This window comes from Idiotropiscis lumnitzeri, chromosome 1, assembly GCF_059441095.1.
Source record: "Idiotropiscis lumnitzeri isolate Australia: NSW breed Sydney's pygmy pipehorse chromosome 1, RoL_Ilum_1.0, whole genome shotgun sequence".
NCBI classification, from domain to species: domain Eukaryota; kingdom Metazoa; phylum Chordata; class Actinopteri; order Syngnathiformes; family Syngnathidae; genus Idiotropiscis; species Idiotropiscis lumnitzeri.
This window is the reverse complement of record NC_142391.1, coordinates 26,449,630-26,469,049: the sequence shown is the minus strand read 5'-3', so window position 1 is coordinate 26,469,049 and position 19,420 is coordinate 26,449,630. Positions and strand designations below refer to the sequence as shown.

The following is a 19,420-nucleotide window of genomic DNA, read 5'->3' as shown; positions in this document are numbered from 1 at the left end:
GTATCACTTTCTGTCTGAGTTTTAATCACTCCGATGCTGTTCGCTTGTCATGATTAGTGCAATGACGCATGTTAGCGTTTTAATGCTGAAAATCCATGGAGGTGAAGGCTGTTGCTTTGTAAACTCGCGCAATCAATAAGACTTTTCACTATCAAGTCTTTCAAGCAACATCAATTGAAGCTTTGAATGTAAAATCACGACTTGACCTTCTTAAATGGAATGAAACTCTATGATATTTGAAACACCGCTACGGCTTGTAAAAGCAATATCCATGATGGGAGAAGTCTGGATAGCTCCTGACATTCAAACAGCAATGTTACTAATTATGTTTTCATGTTTTCACATCAGGTAGACGCCACTGTGAATGAGCCCACGAGTTTTATCTACCTAAGCCCCAACGCCTTGTCCAATCCATCCAAGCTACTATTGTTGATCCAGGGAAGTGGTGTGGTGCGGGCTGGTCAATGGGCCCGCAGACTCATCATCAACCAGGACTTGGATTCTGGAACTCAAATACCCTTCATCACCAGAGCCATCGAGGTAGGGGATTTTTTTTAAAATTTATTGTTATACATGTATGCGTTGGTGGGACGGCGGACGACTGGTTTGCACGTCCGCCTCACAGTTCAGAGGCGCAGGGTTCGATTCCGGTTCTCTCCGGGTTCTCCAATTTCCACCCACATTCCAAAAACATGCATGTTAGGTTAATGGGACACTCTAAATTGGCCGTAGGTGGTAGGTTGTTCTTTGCTTGGCCTGCAATTGGCTGTCAACCAGTTCAGGGTCTACCCCGAGTACTGTCCAAAGATAACTGGGATAGGCTCCAGCACACCTGCAACCCTTTGTAGGGGAGAAGCGGCACAGATAATGAATGAATGGATGGATGAATGTGTGTTAGATTGCAAACATTTGCTTTGTTTGCATTGTTTCTCCTGAAACAGTTTTGGGATGAACACAACATATATTGTGAACCAGGCCGTCGTACGGTCAAATAGTTCGTACTTTAGTCCATATACCTTATCTAGGAACTCATGCTTTTTGCACTCCACATCGATGACACATACTAGAGCATAGGCAGTCATTTGATCATTTTCTTTGCATGTGATTTCTTTTGCGCCGTGCTCTGGAGAAAGACGTGTTTCCTTCATGTGTTCCTGTAAAAATATATATTAAAAAACATAAGCGGAAGGAATAAGACATTTATTGTTTTCTGCTCCCATACCACACAATTTCACGCATTTGTATACACGTGTAAAAGCAAGCAAAAGGGGCCTCTGCCTCTCATATTATTTTCATCCCCACCCCTGTGCTCATTTGTCAAGCCTGGCCACCTCTACCTGTGTAATTTCATCGGCCTGCTGTTCAAATTGACTTAGAGGAGTAGGGGGGGGGAATCCTGTTCTCCCACTACCCCCTCCAATGCGCCCATCTGAATGCCATAAAGACTTTCACTGCTGTGTAAAGCCCCTTTCCTGCTGTGTACAACGTCAGGAGATGTTTGTATTGCATGCCTGTGCGTCTGTAAGGTATGCTAACCGATGATTCAGCGATCCGGAGACTGTCTTTGAAATGCGTTGGGGCGGGCTGGTATTGCAGTGGAAGGCAACACCGTGCTGCCGAGAGCCAAAGTGACAGGCTAGATATAGAGAACATGGTATTGCGAGTCTTGCTCGTTCATCATTGTAAACAAGGACTGGTGTTCGTACACTCTGACAAATCATCATCCAGGCATTTACCACAGACATGCGCAGGGTAGACAGTCACATACATTTGCAGTCAATTCGTGCTGTCTGCATCTATTAGGGGCATGTTTGTGGCTCAGTCTGTCATAGCATGAAATTTGTGCGAATGCCTTTTGAAGTGAGTGACATCATTCTCTCCCATTTGAGGAAAAATGCCGAGATTCCCTTCTTCTAAATTTGCAGGTGTGCAGTGTACATCTAATGGAGTTTGTCCTTTCCACTTGTGTATTTTAGAGGGTAGTAGGAGGCTGAGACTGATGCCTGTTGACGTTTGGCGAGAGACATGGGAGGATATAATTGGGACAGCTATCCAATCTGTCACTAGCTGACGCATGGTGACAGCCAATCGCACTTAAGACCATCTAAAAGTCACCAATTGACCTGAGCTGTGTGTGATTTTCTTCTTCTTCTACTCCTATACGATACTTTGGGTTTAGGGCTGGGTGATAATTCCATATCAAAATGTATCGCGATAGAGGTGATCGATATCAATAGAAAATGCTTTTGATAGAAAAAAAATCTGGACTCACCATTGCAAACTGTCCATTTTTGTGGCAGACCAGTTTCCTCGTTAGCGCCGTGACTCCCGTAGCAATTTTTTTTTTTTGAGCAGTTTAACAATCTCCGCAGGCAGCCCCACTACGTTGTATCATGACCATTTTGAATTGCACCCTGGAAACGGTGTTAATGTTCACTTACATACGAAAAAGTTAGTATGTATATGCTTTCTAATAATTATTATTCACTTCAATAATATTACCGAAAAAAACTCTTTATTTACGTTTATTTATATAGATGTGTAGCTACATTTGGTTGGGATATGGATACAAGGAATATATTTTTTGGTCAAATCAGTATGTTTAGCAGTATCATGTGCTTTAATTTTCATATGCGATGATCTGCTTTGCAGAGATTCGACTGGTACTTGTAAATGAACTTCAAAACAGTTTCATGTTGCTGTAAAAGTGTGCCCACACTACCCAGTTTATGTATTTTCTTTGCTGCCAAGCATTTTGTGACTAACTCAGCAAATGTAGCAAATGTGTTGAATAATTTAACAGTTAAAGAAACTTAACTTCGGTTGTACTCTTTATTAAATCGAACATCACATTATTTGGGTCTGTATTTCCAAGGGAATCATAATCGCACATGATCTTTAACATGCTTTTTTTTTTAAAAATATATTTAGATTATGTTGGTTTTCCAAACATTTGGCACCCAGTAAGTATTGCCTCCAGTGCAGCTTTTGTGAAGTTACTCTTGGGAAGTTGCTTGGAAATTCAAAGCCTGCAGCAAAGGGTCAACGTGAGTGCACTGAGTGGGGTACATGGGGAATGCTTTTTGGCTTTACAAAATACACCCTTATGATTAGACGCTCACTCGCTGAATTAAGAGCCTCGCTTTGCATGTGCACAGCTATATTTTACTTGTGACTGTAAGCATACGACTGTGAGGAAACACCGTTGAGAAATTCTCAACCACATTCCTCGAGAGCGCCAACCATCCGTTTTTTTTCTGACGAGCTCACAGCGTCCAGTGAGCTTGCATAGGGAAGAAAACGCTGATGGTACGTGTCAGCAGGACCTTTCCCTGTTTCACATGCACTGTAACGTTAAAAAGTGCCATTTACATCGCCACGCCACACATCATCGGCTGATTTTGAGATTGAGTGGAGATCGTTATGGATACATGATCATGTCACATTTTCACGTTTAACATCGTGTGTGCTTGTGTTATTTGAAGTCTTTGTGCCGCTTGTGCTCGCTTCATGCCCATGCATGCGCCCATAGCCTTTTGAAATGACAGGTAAGACGCGCTTACGCCACTGAGTTTGGGGAAAGAGGAATCTGATATGGGGCGGGGGGAAGGAACTTGGTGAGGATGCAGGTTTTATGATTGGTTTGAAGACAGCGAAGAAGGGTGAGTTGCTCGGAGGGGATTGAAGCAAGAAAAGTGAAATGAGAGGAAGGCGACTCCAAATGGAGTGGGACAGGTAGAGGATCGACGCTAGTATATATAGAGAGTGCGAGTAAGCAGAAGACAAGCTTCTGACAGCTCCACTGCTGGGAGAAGGCCTCTTAATGACAGCTTATTCCTTCATGATTTCAATTCTTGACAGTCGACAGGTTTGCTGGTTGCACCCTGGCAGCTGTATCATTACCTTCTGGCCCTGCCACTGCGCTGCATCCTGAGACTGAGATGGTGGAGGGTGGGCGCTGTGGGTTTTTGGGAAGAAAATCAGTCTGAATAATCAAGGAAGAAGTATTGCTAGATGGGGGTCATGAGTTCTACTCTTTGTATTCTGTAGGTTAGAGTAAGGTGACTTGACTTTATGTCCACCAGACGAAGTAAAAAAAAAAAAAAGGTTGGAGTCACATAGATCTAAATATTCATTGTTGTGCCAGCATTTATCAGTTCTCTTGATTGCAAATACCTCTGCAAATTATGTTGCAGAAGGTAAGTTCGACAAGGTTAAAAAGTCGAGATAAGTTGTTGTTCTTGTCACATTTACCTTGAAGTCTTAAATCACTTGTCGTACCGCTTGGAATAAAATTCAACGGTGAGTCGGACAGCTGAGCGCATTTGTTCATGTGGTTTCACCGTTTGGTGCTTGTTTACAGTTTAAATACTGCTAACAATACTAATCCCTGTCCCCCTTGGTCCTATGACCTAAGTCACGTCCCTTTTCCCGAGGTCCAATGTAAATAAGCTAATGTAATGCCACTAACACTGCGTTTAAAGAAATCGATTTATCAATTTGAATCGATTTAATAGCCTGATATCGAATCATAAAACCATATAGCGATATTTTTAGTAATGTCTTATTCCCCAAAAATGTATGTCTTTACGTGTCACGCAAGATCTTGTCACGACGCGAAAGTAGCGGATCAAAACAGAATGGCGGAAGCCGACAAGCATCGAGGCAGATGTATTTAATGTTTTACTCAGGTCATGTTAAATAAAACATGATTAATGTAACTGCAGTGGCGTCAATTCATAATGTAAATATTAATATTTTTTTGCTAATGCACCTAGTTACAACAATCACTTTGTCCTAATTGCAGCATTGGTTCTTCTGAAAAGGCCTTCCATACGAAAGTAAAATTGATACTGCGTGAAATTCCTGATTTAATCAAAAATCAAACAAATTGAATCAAAGATCAAATCAGGCCCGTGTGTATCAAATCAAATCGATTTCGGAAATTTGAATAGATACTCAGCCCTATTAGCCACGGCTGCTATGGTGGTAGCATGACTTATCTGTGCTTCTACAACACTAAAATGTGTTGGTTTGAAATAGTATTTTTCTGGGGGATGAATTAAATAGCAAAATGAGGTGATCAACTTACCTGTCGACTAGAAATGCTGCCAATTCAGTTCTGCGTCCTCTCAGCTGCCGGTGGCCCCTCTACCTGCCTAAGTCGGTTTCCGTACTCACTGTTCCCTTTTTTTTATTTATTTTTTTTTAATCTCAGGGTCTGTTCACTTCCTTCTTTTCCACTTTTGTTGCCAACCAGAGGTTTATATCAATGAGTAACTGCTTAAGGAATCATGCCAGTCAAGCCTTCTTTCTCAGATTGGTTGTTTTTCCTTGTATGTGGTGGTTAAAAAAAAGTGGAATTAAAGGTACAAGATGGCAGAAGAGTGCTGATTTTACTGTCAGGTCATACTGACAGCAAAAATGACAAACATTTTACAGAACAGTGTTAACAGTATGAATATTCACTTCCTTTCTGTTTTTAAGAGTGGAAGAACACCTGAATGAACCAAAAAGTCCACTTGTCCTCCGTTCAACTATTGTCGAATAAATGGTGACAATGATGAACACACATCTGCGTCATTGCTTTGCCTCCAACCATCTCACCCCGCTCACTCTCTCACCAGAGACCCCTGTGGAAAGTGAGAGGGGGTGTGGTGTTTTCAGAAGGGTGTCAAAAGCCTTTGGATTTGTATCTGCTCTTTTTCAATGGGAGGCTGAATGGAGGCAGTGAGGCAGACCAACTCAAACACTCACCCCCCCCTTAAAAAAAAATCCTCTTTTAAGTTCTGTCATGTGACCTCCCTCCACCCCCTTGACATTTTTTTTTCCTTCATCTAGATGATGTCTTTTTCAACACTGCACCTTTAGCTCGGGCCTGCATTGTATCACAGCCTTGTGCGCTGAGTGGATGCCCACCTCTCCATCCAATCACTATTCTTCCGTCCTCCTCAACTCTCATTAGTTGCTCTATTTCCCCCCGAGCTGTGGTCTTGTACGTGTGTGTGAGGCGATGCGATAACATTGAATGTACAGTGTGTACAGCCTATCTCGGGGCATCAGGTGGCTACAAAGGCCAGCAGGTATCATTCTATCCAACCAGCTAGGTTTAGCCAGAGGACAATTTCGCTGTCTGTGTGTGCGTATGGAGGTCAAAAGCTGTTCTGACTCACGATGGCCTTGTAAGCAGCCACGCAAGCCAACACACACGCATAGACGCAGACGTCCAGGTGGAGAGGTCCCGGCACATCCCGCAGCTCAGATCAATGCACTTGACACCTTCAAAGGCGGGTGTGGGGCCTGGACTTGCTCTGGGGTTAAAACCTCTTTTAAATAGCCTCCCGCGGGAAGGCAGCTGTCAATAACCCACCATAATTACCGGGGCCAGGCCCGCCAAGGGCTCGGCTGCACGGGCCAAATTAAAAATTGATCAGTGGGAGAAAAAAATAAAAAAACATTATTTTGTGCTGGTATTCCCTGTCCTAACAGTGCTGATGTTACATATGTGAAATCTCATCAACTGCAATCCAAGACATATATCTCGAGATTTATCTTCAGCTTCCTCCCCATGTCCAAATGAATATAATACGATGCCGTCCCTGTTGTAGAAAATAATATTTATATATATTTGCATATTAAGTGTTTTTCAGCATGCGTGACAATGTGTTTGTGTACAGTGCAAGACTGCATGAGCATGCCGCTTTAGTGATTGTACGTCAGCCCCGTTGGGTTTGTGTGCGTTTATATGTGCACCTTGTAGCGGCGTATCGATTGTGTGAGTTTTTCTTGGCAGGGAGCCTTTGTTTGACAGTCAGAGGACGATATTAAGAAGATATGTACATCCTTAGGCTTCCTCCAGCGCGCCGTTTCACACAGCACAGATGAAAGAGAGCATTATAGCAATATATTTGTAGTGTTTTATAAACACAGTGGAGGCGTATGGTAGCAGTTATTTCTTTCAGTGTTGATTGGCCTCCTTGGCGATAGTTGACTGGATTTTTCTCAACTATCTGCAAAGCTTTTTTCTCATTGGATTAAAAGTTAATGCACGGCATGCATTTTGCATAGAACATAATTATAACGTGTAAAATGTGTCATGGAATTGTCACATTTTTGTCCGTGTGTGACAAGTGGCTAATGAGTTTTTTTTGTTGTTGTTTTTTTTTTCCAGCAAACTACTTTCAAAATAGATGACCTAAGTAGTTTTTTTTTTCCAATTTGTCTGGAAGTTTCCAGATTCAGCCCTGATCATGATATCCTCTCCAGTTCACTGTCAATATTTGCAATATATTTGATTCAGTGTCACTCTGGATATATTACACTCAAATTAATTGTTTGGACGAGACCCTCAATTTACCTCAGTGAAGAACTAGTTGAAGAAGGTTCTTTCCTCTTCTGATCAGTTTAAGTGTAAATAAAATGTGCAAAAAACACAAACGCTTCAGAGTTTGTGGTGTTCGAGTAGCTCAAGAATGTAGCCCAGGGGAGGAAGACGCTGTTAATCAGCACTCAAAGAGAAGATAATTTGATCTAATCGTGGCACATAATAAGGGAGTACATGTTTATTAACCCACATGATACCTTTTTCCCTCTTGAAATGAAAATAAAATCTATCATGGTGTGTGTGTGTGTGTGTGTGTGTGTACAGTATGTGAGGTGGTTACTAGTAGGTCATTTGCAGCTGCAGGCAGTGTGTGTGTGTCCCAATGGGAAGGTCTTGTTTAGTCTTTCCTCCAGAGGGCCCCAGGCTGTATGTGCTGGATGCCTCTTCACTCTCTCCTTGGGAACGCTTGTCTACGGCCAACACACTACCCCCCCCCCCCAAAAAAAAGAGACAAGTACTTGCACATTAAAAATCCACCGCAATCTTTTCCGCAATTTGTCAGATTGTGCTGCGGCAAGTGTGCACTTTTCGTGTATGTGCTTGGTTCCCTTGTAAAGTTGACACGTACCTTCCATCACCGCAGGTTTGTCGAGGTGAAAAGTGCTTAGCTGTGGATGTTCCGGGGGGAAATTGAGTTTTGTGTGGAGCTAGTGGTGAGCGGATAGGTTACCCCTCTTGTGCATTTACACTCCAGCAGACACACATCGGCAAGCTTACACAATCAGCCGCCGAGCATCTCTCGGGTCAAAGTTGAACCCTGCTGTACACCCATGCTTTTGGACTGTGTGTGGCACACTTTGATCGATGAGCGGAAACTCAGTACTTAAATAGAGGTTACCAAGGTCCTGGAGGGGCATGCAGGGTTTAGAGGCAAACAACACAACAAATCTTTCTGTTAATAGTTTTTGTGTCAGCTCTTTGGTTAGAAATGAAAATGAATGCTCAAAGCAGGTTTTGGGTTTCCCAGGAAATCTGAGGTACAGCATTAAAGCAAGCTTCAATGCTCAAGGCAATTTGCAGTCCTTTAGCATTCTGGATTATTTGTAACGAAGACAGTAGCTAAAATATTGTCGCTCATACGACACGGGACGCACACAAATTTGCGGGTCAATTACAGCTTCTGTATAGTACGCTTTCTATTTTTTACTATTTTGCTTTAACTTTAATTTAATACAGTGAAAATATTTTTTTTTTTCTCCACATTTTTTGCCACAATTCCATAAATATTGTGCTACTTTTTATTGGAAGCGGCCCCTTAACCACCAGGAACCATTCTTATAAGATGTTTGGATATACATGGAGACGATCCCAAGTTACTTCTCTGTAAAATGCATAGTATGAATCATTCTTTGCTGAGGATAAAGAATATTTACCCGGGAGTGTTGTTTTATAACCTGCCAACATGTATTAATATATCGGTTCCTTAAAGGGTTGTAACACTGCGACCTGATGCTGATGATCCATTTGCCTGCTTATACTGTTTTGCATTGTTTGTTCGCATTAAGCCAAGCTGACAAATCTTCAACATATGGCTAATTCTCTTAGTTTTAGTAGTTCTCTTTGCTTAGTCTCGCAGTAAATCTTCCCTGCCACCATACGTTATTGAGATCTAAAATTTTGTTTGCGACTCAAGGCAAAAAAATTATGCGAAAGAAGGCTCGTGTCAGGATAAACTTTGGGTCGGGGCACTGCTGGATTTCATATATCTTCTTCCATTGATGCCTTGAAGGCATTCAAGCACAGGCACTTCCCTTTGTAACGTAACTCATTCATTATCGGAAAGTTTAATGTTCTAAGTGTTATGTAAAATAGGGCAGCGGTTATTCATCACATATATGTTTTTATTATGTGGTAAAATACCAACGAGAGTTTGAAAATCTGCCAGTTGCCAACATCTTTTTCTAACTTATCATTTGATGAGTACCTGATTCAGCGCCAACACGTGCATTTTTTCTGGCTCCTTCCCCCTTTTATCAGGTATTACGATGCTGTTGATAGGTGTTATTTTCCTGCCGTATGCTGACAAGCCTATCCCTTAACCCTCACAGGAGCACACTATGCCATGCTTGGCTGACTTGTTTGCGCTGATGTCAAGTTTTAGCAGTTAGCAGGCAGTTACCATATGCCACTGTGCTGCTGTCGCCCCCGATGTCAGTCAAGCGAATGTCATCCGTAGCTCTGAACACACAAAAGACGCCGACGCAAATCCAGTGACAAAACACACATGCATTCATACCCCCCTTGAAAAAAAAAAAAAACATACGAAATGCAACTGGAGCAGAGTAAACACAGAAACTTAAGTAACAAAGTAAGAATGGAGGATTTAGATGGCTTCATTTATCCCAATTCAACAGTCAAAGCTTACATTTTTGAACCTGTTGGTTGTTCCTTTCTCATGTGGGTTGAAATTTTTGCTTAATGGTGTAAAAGGTAAAGTGGCCCGACCTTGCTCAGGACTGCCCTCCAATCTGCAACCCCCCACGTCTTTCCCTCTGCCTTGTTCGTATTCTTTCATTTTTGTAGTCCATCTCAAGGGCTGCTTCTTCGGTTAATCACCTAAAGGGCATCAACTATTCAATGTTAGGCAGACCAAGAGATTCTTCTTTCGCCTTGAGTGAGCATTATATGTGTCCTGGAATGAACTTTTGTCAAATCCAATACAGTAATACCTTGTTTTTTGCTGTGAATGGGGATCATTGTTGCTGCTGTTTCTTCTTCTTCATTGTCATTATCTTCTTCTCTCTTCAATGTTCATTGAAACCCTCAAAGAAGAAGCACTGTCGCAGAAATCCTCTGCGAAATCACCACAAAAAGTGAAGCGCACAGTGGAGAAGGATTACTACACTAAAGTTATGATCTTTTCGAACAAAATTTGAGTGATTGTGCAGTCAAGAAAACATTGAAACCTTGAAAGCTGGTGGTTTGTAGGCTGAAGACATATGGGTGGAAAAGAATGACTTTTTTTGTTTCTTTTTTGATTTATCATCATTGTATGGTTGGCTATGTAAATATTCTCTTCTTAAATAATCACTCTTGGTCAGATGTAGACGGCCGGCACCACAAGATTCCGCGATGCTTGTATGTGTGATACTACGATTTTAATATTCATTGCTAGGATGGTAAGAAATCTGCCAGTCGAAGCTACGATGATAGATGCCAAATGCTGGTTAAGATTGTCGCATTTGGCAGGATTTCTTAATGTTTTCTTTTGTCTATACTTCAACTATTATGGAAGTTTTCATACGATAAAAACACACGTACTATATTGTGCAAGTTGCTTTTGGGTTTTGTTGTCGCCTTGTTTTTTCAACTGTCTTCTTCTCCCCTAAATGAAACATTTGATGAAATGAGACATGGTTCAAGTGCGAAGAGGAGGGGGAGGTGAAAAAGTGAAGAGCAATGTCTCAGACCCAATGCTGTGCTCTGGATGACTGCAGTGGCTTGTGGTGACCTAGTTGCAACCCCTTTGAAGTCCACAAGCTGATCTATCTCTCTCTCTACAGGCTGCAGAGAAGATCTGCCGCGTACAGCTTTATTATAGCAGCAATGGAAAAAGAAGAGATAAATCAAATTCTGGGGTCTTGAACGTGCCCTAAGCCTCCTTGGCCACCGCTACAGTTCAGTGTTTTGTGCCAGTGTTTGCACATTGCCAAACATATTATTGTGAGATATAAGATACTGTATGTGTTTTCTATTGTGTGGGGGCGTGTGTGTGTGTGTGTTCGTCTGGAACACATCGCCGTAATGTCAGGCCAAAACATAGCCTTTATCCTTTAGCCCGCCACACGAGACAGTGGTGTATTGTCAGGAGACCTGGCCTAGAAAAACCCGATCACTCTACATCCAACCCCCCGTCTGCCCTCACCATGCTGCCAATGCCGCAGTCTTGACTGCCTGCGCACGTGTGTGTGACCCATTTCAGTCACTGGTGTCGCCAGCATGCCCCTGGAGAGGGCGTGCATGTTAGGGCATAAAACCCTCACATGTGTTCTCTGTTTGATATCATGTGCGGCTGTGAAGGGAAACCAAAGCGGTGGTTGTAACATTTTGCATGGGTTGCATGAACGTTGTGTTGGAAGTTGTCCATCATGATCATTGGAATGCGTAGTTCTTTTGTTAAATACTACTAATAGTTTTCCATTAAAATAAATATTTCTGAATTACATTTGGTACATACTGCACACATACGGTACAGATAATGACAGCTCAAGCAACATTAACATTGCTTCAGTTAAGATATTCCACCCATAAAACAAGATTCTATGTAATAAATACAAAAAAAAAACAAAAAAAACTTTTAAGCAAATTATTCTGACATGCGCAGATTGACCAAAATATACAGGAAATAGTGGTAGAAAAAGAAGAAGCAGTAGTGTCAACAAACCATCACTGCGTCCATTTGTACTTTAAACGTTCCCCATTTGGACTGGTATGTCGAGTCGACACTTCCTAAAGGAGCTACAATGTATCCTTCTGATCGCACTTTTCAGTTCAGTCTTGTGCCCGTCATGTCTTTCGCTCGCTCTGCTTCTACTAATTTCCAGAAATAACAGAAACGCGTATACTGTCGTCATCGACATTCATGGTAAAGACGGTTTGTTTCAGAATTTTCACAATAAGTATTTATCAATCGACATAAACCAAGCCTCTTGTTCTTCAAAAAAAATCTTGATGGGAATGGGCTTGATCGAGTCAGAATATTCCGAATGGGGCATTTTCATTCCGATCAGGCTTTTGCTATGAATAAATGTTGCGTTTAAATGTAGCCATTGAGCGGGTATCACAAGTGAAATAAAGAAAATGATGCCACTGTTATACCCACCAACCAAAGATCCCCTATTTTAAATTGTCTAACCTTGTTTTTCTTAGTAGAAATGTGCGTTTAAACTGTAATTACGTCTTGCGTGGAACTCAAGTGCAAAGGTGCATTTTTCTCTATGTCCACTTGAGTTGCCCGAACCAATCACGTTATCAAAAATTGAGGCCGATCGCGTCATTTTCAGATGGAAAAGATCGGATTTTTTAAATTTCCTCATTTCGAAAGTCAAGAATCAAATATTTGATCTGTTTACTTGTTTTGAACCACTTCCAGACTTAAAAAAGTTAGCATGTTGGCATAGCTTGATTTGAAATATAACCATCTCCCCAATTCAACGTGACATGTTCTCGATCAGATTCTGACGAATTATTCTTGCAGTTTTCTTGTGTCAATACTGACTCCAGGTCCGTCTATTTGTCACTGACAACGCCTGTTTAGCTTACCCTGTGTCAGACGAGGCCGGTACTGCCGCTCATGATAAATAATTAGCCGCGCATGCGAAGGCAAAAAAAAAACTGCCTGTGAGGCGGGTCAGGTTACATCCTTTCCGTTAATAAGAATGAAATAATAAATAAATAAATCGAACATCAGAGTTTGGACGCCACGTTCATGGACACCTATCATTTTGGCCAATATAAGACTACACACGAAAATGGAAACACCAATTACAATACTACTCCATTTCCCCATCAATAACTTGAAATAGGCCGCCGAAGGTACACTTTGAGTGTGGTCCGAATATGACTTGGCCACTGAGTGAACTGACTCCGTGATCCACTGCTGTTCTCCTGTATGCAACCATCCCTCACGATGTGCAGCTTCCAACCTGCTCCCTATTGACAGCCTGTGTGTGCAGACATATGCTGCTGGGGGCATGCTTGACCTTTCTCTCACTGTGCCTTGCTCAGAGAGACAAACGCTCATCTCCAAGTTTGGTTTCAATTAAAAAAAAAAATAAAGAAGTAATCCACTTTACTATTTTCCTTGTGCATTCACCCTCTCCCCTGTTTCCATTTGCTTTCTTTGCCTTCTTTTTGAAGTTAGCCCGAGGCCTCATGGAGCCTCATCAACCTTTTGCCTTGGCTAGATTGCATACAGGCACCTTCTGTGGCTATTTCAAATGACTTAATTAGCTTCTGAAGACACCCCCACCCCCACCCCCCACACTTCTATCCTCTCCTCCCTCTCCGTGTCTCCTTTTTTCCTCTTTCTTGAGAGAGAGGAAATGATTGCGCCCATGTGACGCATGTACTCCCTTGACGTGTGGTTTCACTTTCTAGGTCATGCTCTGGCTGTGAAGCTGACTGCCTATTACCTCACAGAATAAGATGACACACACACATACACAGATACACAGAATGACAGTGGGAAGTGTGTGTGCAACACATCCCGCTCCCCCATGCAAACACACATGCCTGATTCTGTTAACTTTGATTGTCACATGTGCAATCTTTAGCTTCAGGCTACTTACGCCACCCATCATTCATAATTGATCCTCTTGTCATTGATGCAATATTTATTAATTACATAGCCAAACAGATTGTTAGCAGATGAGCGGAAATTTAGTGGATCTTTTGCTTGTTCGGTGCGTGTAATCCAAAGACGATTTTTGTTGTTTTAGCTCCCGAGGTGTGTATTCCCATATAAAGCGCAGTGCTAGTTCTGAGATTTGCAACGTCAAACGGTACATCCTCAGAAACGTGTCGGACATGTTAGCAGTCACTTCCAAAAACCATGTCAGAAGTTTAGTCAATGACAACCCCCCCCCCCCCCAGCTCCCCACCTCCCCATATCTGTGTTTTTAGGGCTGTCATCTGTCAAGGTCTTGAAAGTTGAGTGGAAAAAGTTTTGGCTCCATAAAGCTTTACTGTAATGAAGCGCCCGAAGGAATGATATGACCACACGGATGTGATCAGTGGTGGTCATCAATGACTAAATGAGTTCTTGTGCCCTTCAGGGTGAGGAAGAAGATCTCAGGGGGATTTAGAGACCAATGAGCCTGTAAATTTCTGTCCCTTTGGTCCAGTTCTAACTCGCCGGCTGGCTTCGGGCCTGTGTTAAAAACCCGGGCCTGCTAAATTAAGTTTGTCTGCCTGTGGCTTGACACACACATGCGCAACGACAACCAAGTGCAATTACAGCCTCTTGAAGTCCGGAATTCTGCTTTACTCGTGTGCTCCAACACGCGCTTTCTGACTTTCACTCTGCCAATATTCAATCCTAATTGGCTTTACCTTGACCCTTTTCTCTGCTATCGCTTGAGTAACCCCGCAGGCCTGTTGCTATGCTACTTGTGTAGGAAATTGAGGAGTTGGGGAAAATAAAGAGTCCCATTCTTTGATGGTAGTCTGATAAAGACCCACGTGAGTGCCCTTTGTAATACATTTTGACTCAACTTTTTGATACTTCAGCACCTGACATCAAATATAAAAACACTATCAAAGACTCTGATTTTATTAAGTAGCACGATTGGAGTGAATAGTCTCCAGCAAACATTCGCTTTTCTTGCAGACTGCAGAGCCCCCATTGACTCAACTTGTGGAAGGTTAAATACTCAGTCAAGTGTAGTGCTGGTTATTGTCACTCAAGTGTTTTGAGTTAATGTTTGACAAGATCAAGTCAAGTTGAATTTAACCACCAGCTCAAAAAAGCATGCTCATTTTAATATATGGCATTGTGACCATGTAGTTTTCATCTCTCAGGAGGCAGATGACGGCCATCTTGGATCTAGTCCTCCTTTAATGTACATTTTGGGTGCAAAATGGTTCTGTATCCACTTTCATAATTGTTGTTGTGGTTGGTTTTGAAAAGATATTTTTCAAGTAATTGTACACTTATTTTATTATCGGATGTCAATGATGTTCTCTAAATATTTATACACCGTTTCTGTAGTTTAACCAGCATGAATCCAGGTCATTTGTTAAGGGTTTGACACAAGGAGCTGTCAGGTGCTGTCAACCAACTTGATCTACATGTGCCTGCTCCTCCTGTACAGAGACTCTTACGGGTCCCAACATCCTGACAATCGATCAGGAAAATGTGTGTGTTTGCATTTTGTTGATTCAGCTCGGCAGTGTCACTGACACATTTAAGCTGGTTTTGGTGGGAGTCCCTGTTTTCCCTTGCGCTGTGTACACCATCTGTTTACTCGCAACACTCACTCTTGTGCCTCTCTCTTCTCTTTCTCGCACTCTCTCTCTCTCGCTCTGCGTGTCTTGTATGTGAGAGAACTCAAATAGTAACTTAGCTTTAAAATGAATATCATGATCCCTTAGTCGCTTACTGTGCTTCTCAGTCTTCATCTTTATACACAGTTGTGTGGAAATTGCTAGTCATATCTGAATTTTATTTTGAAAATGAATGCGCTTTAATGGTAATGCCATGTTTTACATGCACACAATTTGTTTGACATAGTTTTAACTGCGGACACTCTTCCTGATGCAACCCATCCCTGGGCTTGGGACTGACCGTGGCTGGTTATTAGGTCATGACCAGAAATCAAACCCGCACGACCACACAATAGCCAGTTTTGTGTTTGCACATGAACGATATTTGTTTTTTTGTTTTTTTGTTTTTTTCCACACACCAGTAACAAAATTACAGCAACAATCATTTGCTTCTTGTACGAAGCTTTCCCAAATGAGTACTTACGTATTTTCGTTATTCTTGCTGTAGCACCGACAGCAAGTTTAACTTTTCAGATCAAATGTGCGTCTCTCGATTCTTTTTAATCTCACACGTTTCTTTAGTGTGTGTTTTCATGCACGTCCCAAGTAGAGTGAAAAGTGTGCTTTTTCTGTTAGAATTCATGTTACAAGATTCACCCGAGGCTCTGGCTGGAGGAAGTGGCTTGAAATAACAGGAACGACTTCATCCCTATGATGGACAGAGGATATGGAAACATAAATTGACTAGATTGGATCAAATTATTTTTGAAGAGGAATCACAGGTAACAGCAATTCATAATCTATAGGTTGTCGCATTAACAACATACAGCAAACTTCATTTAAATTCCTGTTTAAAAAAATACGTCTCGGCATTGTTAAATAATAATTATCTTTTCCACACAGCGTCACCTCTCAAATAACTTCTTTAAACTGTGTGCTCATTATGCAGACGGAGCTATGGTTTTATAATGCCAGTCCTGTGTCTGTGTGTGATGGTATGAATTGATAGTTTACATACCCGATGCCAAGGGCACTACCAAGGGCTCATGAATGAGAGATGAAAAGAAATAGAAGTGGAGCAGAGGAGGAAGAGATATAGCTCCCTCACCCCCCCCTCCTCATCCATGCAACTGGCTAATTAGGCCTCTGCTCTGCACTAGCATGTCTTAGCTGCAGGGACAGAGTTCAATAGTTCACCCACCTACCACTGTGCTCTGACCATGGTAAACCGGGATTACCTGCTACACTGCCTACCAAAGCCCAGTTTTACAAGCATGCGTCTTGTTCAGCACCCTGGAAAAAAAAAATCAGTGCAAGGAGCTAGCTGAGGTTTAACACAGAAGCTACGCTCAACCACACTTGAATTTTAATTCATCAAACCTTTTAAAACAATATTAAGAGCATGTTGGGAAAAAAATGTCTTTTACATCTATTTTTGTACACACCATGTAGCAAAGCGTCATTTCTCATTCTCGATTGTATTACAGCATGTCTGCATTAATTTGCCTGTTTGTCATTTCCTCGTCTTCTGCTCATAGCCGTTATTTATGTAGGAGCGCTCCACTGTGCTCTGTGTCGCGCCGGCGCTAGCCTTCTGCTGCTAGCAGAGCCGCGCAGCATCTCAGGGTTGATAATGAAGTTGTCAGAGGCGTGTTGCAGCGAGGCTGATGGGAGGGCCTGCCACGCAGCCAATAGTGAAGCCGCGTCTGTGATCAGCCAAGCATGATGGGAGACCACCCTGCACAGCGAGTGCTGAGGCCCGGCACAGCCCGAGATCAAAGAGCTGGCCCTCGAATACACCAGCAATTAGAGAGATGCTCCATTGTAACGCGCTCGGACACCCCCCCCCCCCCCCCCCCCCACACACACACACACATACACACAGTTTGTGCAACACGCTCACAAACAATTGCGGATGTACAACAATTGCATTTAAGACCACATTCTTCACATGTGGTATGCGAAAAGTGGGATGCACGTGAACTACGGTAGCTTAAGACGAAACGAGAATTAAAAAAAAAAAGTTCTGTCTAAATATTTTAAGCCTATCATTTGCCTCTTTTGCTTGACTTGCACTTCTGTTTTTCACATCCAGGTCTTCTCTTCCTCCATCCCCATTTCTTTGTTGCCCTACTTTAGTTGCGATATCTCATTAGGAACAGCTTCGCTTGCATGGCTTCTGTAAGCTTTCCAAGTGTTTCTTCTTGTTCTTTTTTTTTTTCCTCAGAGGACAAGTTTGTACTTCTTGATGTCAAATTGCGGTCTGTATTTCATGGGCACATTTAGAATTATTTGTCCTACCTCCACTATGCCATGTTTTTTTTTCTGCAGCATCCCACTCCCCATCCCCTGTAGATTTGCGTGTACAAGTGTGCGATGCCGGAGGCACCACTCTTCTATACCCCGCTGACTTCCTGGTGAACTCCTCTACTGCAGATTAAAATAAAGACAAGTGGAGGAGGCCAGTTGAGATTTTTTTTTTTTTTGTCCGAGTAAAAATAGTCTGTGTTTTCTAGAAAGTCTGATAACAGATGTATGAAGGCGTGTGTTGCTATCGTGTTGTTCTGAAGTCCCTCATGCTTTTATGATGTCCGCGACTAAGGCGGTCAATGCATTTTGAGGATGGAGAAAAACATTTACACCAAGCAGTTCAGTTGAGTTTAGGACACGCATTTGAATTTTTTTTCATTTTTTTTTTTGGTATTTACTTATTTATTCATTTTTCATTTGTAACTTATCTGTACATAACACTTTTTGTCACTCTTCCGTTGAGGACCCGCTCTGCTGGTATGCTGCTGGTAAAAGCATGGAATTAAATTTCAGATTACTAATTATCGTGCAGAAAAAAAAAATGTGTAGATATATTTTCTTTTATGCAAAACAACCTACAAAGCTGAGTCGTTGTTTTGTCCAAAACAACCCCCAAAAGTGGGCTGTTTAGTCCAAAACAACAGAAAGTTGTTCAAATTGCCTCAAGTGGCGGACCCGCCCCTTTTGACCAAAATTGGGTTATTTTTGACTAGTAGATGACGCAGGAGAAAAAGAATCCCCATACTGCTCCCATTTTGAAAGTCAGCTACGTTTCACAACATTTTCCGCTGCTGCATAATCTGGCTCCCGTCCCGTCATTTTATCTCAACCGTCCCATTAAGGTTGGAGTCCTGAATAAATGCCACCTTCCACTTCTGACCCGTTTTTAATAGTGTAACAACACTTTGAATAGGAGGCTGATGTATTTCTTATTCTGGTCCGGTTTTGTAATAATTAGGACAGAATACCCAATTAAAAGCAAAACAACACAGAGTGCCATGTTTTCCTGCTCCAAACCTTACTATGGCATTTTGGCCAAACAAGCCAAAGGCTGAGACGTGGCTTCAGTCACCTTTCAACATGGCAACTCTTGCTTTCTTTATCTCCCCAACTTCCATCTAATTTCTACATTGCTTGTGCTAATGAGGCTCACAGCTGAGTTGGAGCCTATCCCAGCTGACTTTGAGTAAGAGGCCTGGACAATCACATGGCCCATTTGGACACATAAACATTCATGCTCACATTCTCACCTTTGGTCAATTAGAAGTCTTCACTGAACTGAGCTGAGACATAAAGAGGAGAGCAAAGTCAATAATTAGCTGTATGATCTGTTTATAGGACGATGTTTGGTCAATTTTGACAATTAAAGGTTGGGCTTGTCAAACTGAGAAATAGTGGTTGCTTGTGATGGATCTACGCATGGGGTCAGAACACAGATTTAAATGCAAGAGCATTTACACCGAGGGAGTTTTAGTTGCATGTAAAAAAAAAAAGAGAAGACAGGGAGGGAGAAGGCAGATGTTGTATTGATGGCACGCCGCGCTCCTCTTCCCGGTCCTGAATAATCATGATCCTGAGCTGATGGGATGCTGCTTCAAACAGATGAGGTTAAGCTTGAACTGCAGATGAACTGGAACCTGCATATGAACCAAGGCTGGTGGTAGCCCAGCCCAGGAGCTATCCCGTTTCCCCTAGCCGGGGAATTCCTAAAGCGGATTGATGCAGAAATAAAAGAGGGGG

The 19,420-nt window shown here is 42.2% G+C and overlaps 1 protein-coding gene across 2 annotated transcripts in view; it reads left to right on the top strand.

The window, feature by feature from the left end:
• The window catches only part of arb2a (ARB2 cotranscriptional regulator A), a 137,716-nt gene that overhangs the window by 13,887 nt on the left and 104,409 nt on the right, over window positions 1-19,420 (top strand). For both annotated transcript variants that reach the window (XM_088292184.1, XM_088292174.1), the window contains exon 6: window positions 349-540. In XM_088292184.1, the coding sequence (XP_088148310.1) occupies window positions 349-540 (192 nt within the window). The remainder of the gene's footprint in view (window positions 1-348; window positions 541-19,420) is intronic.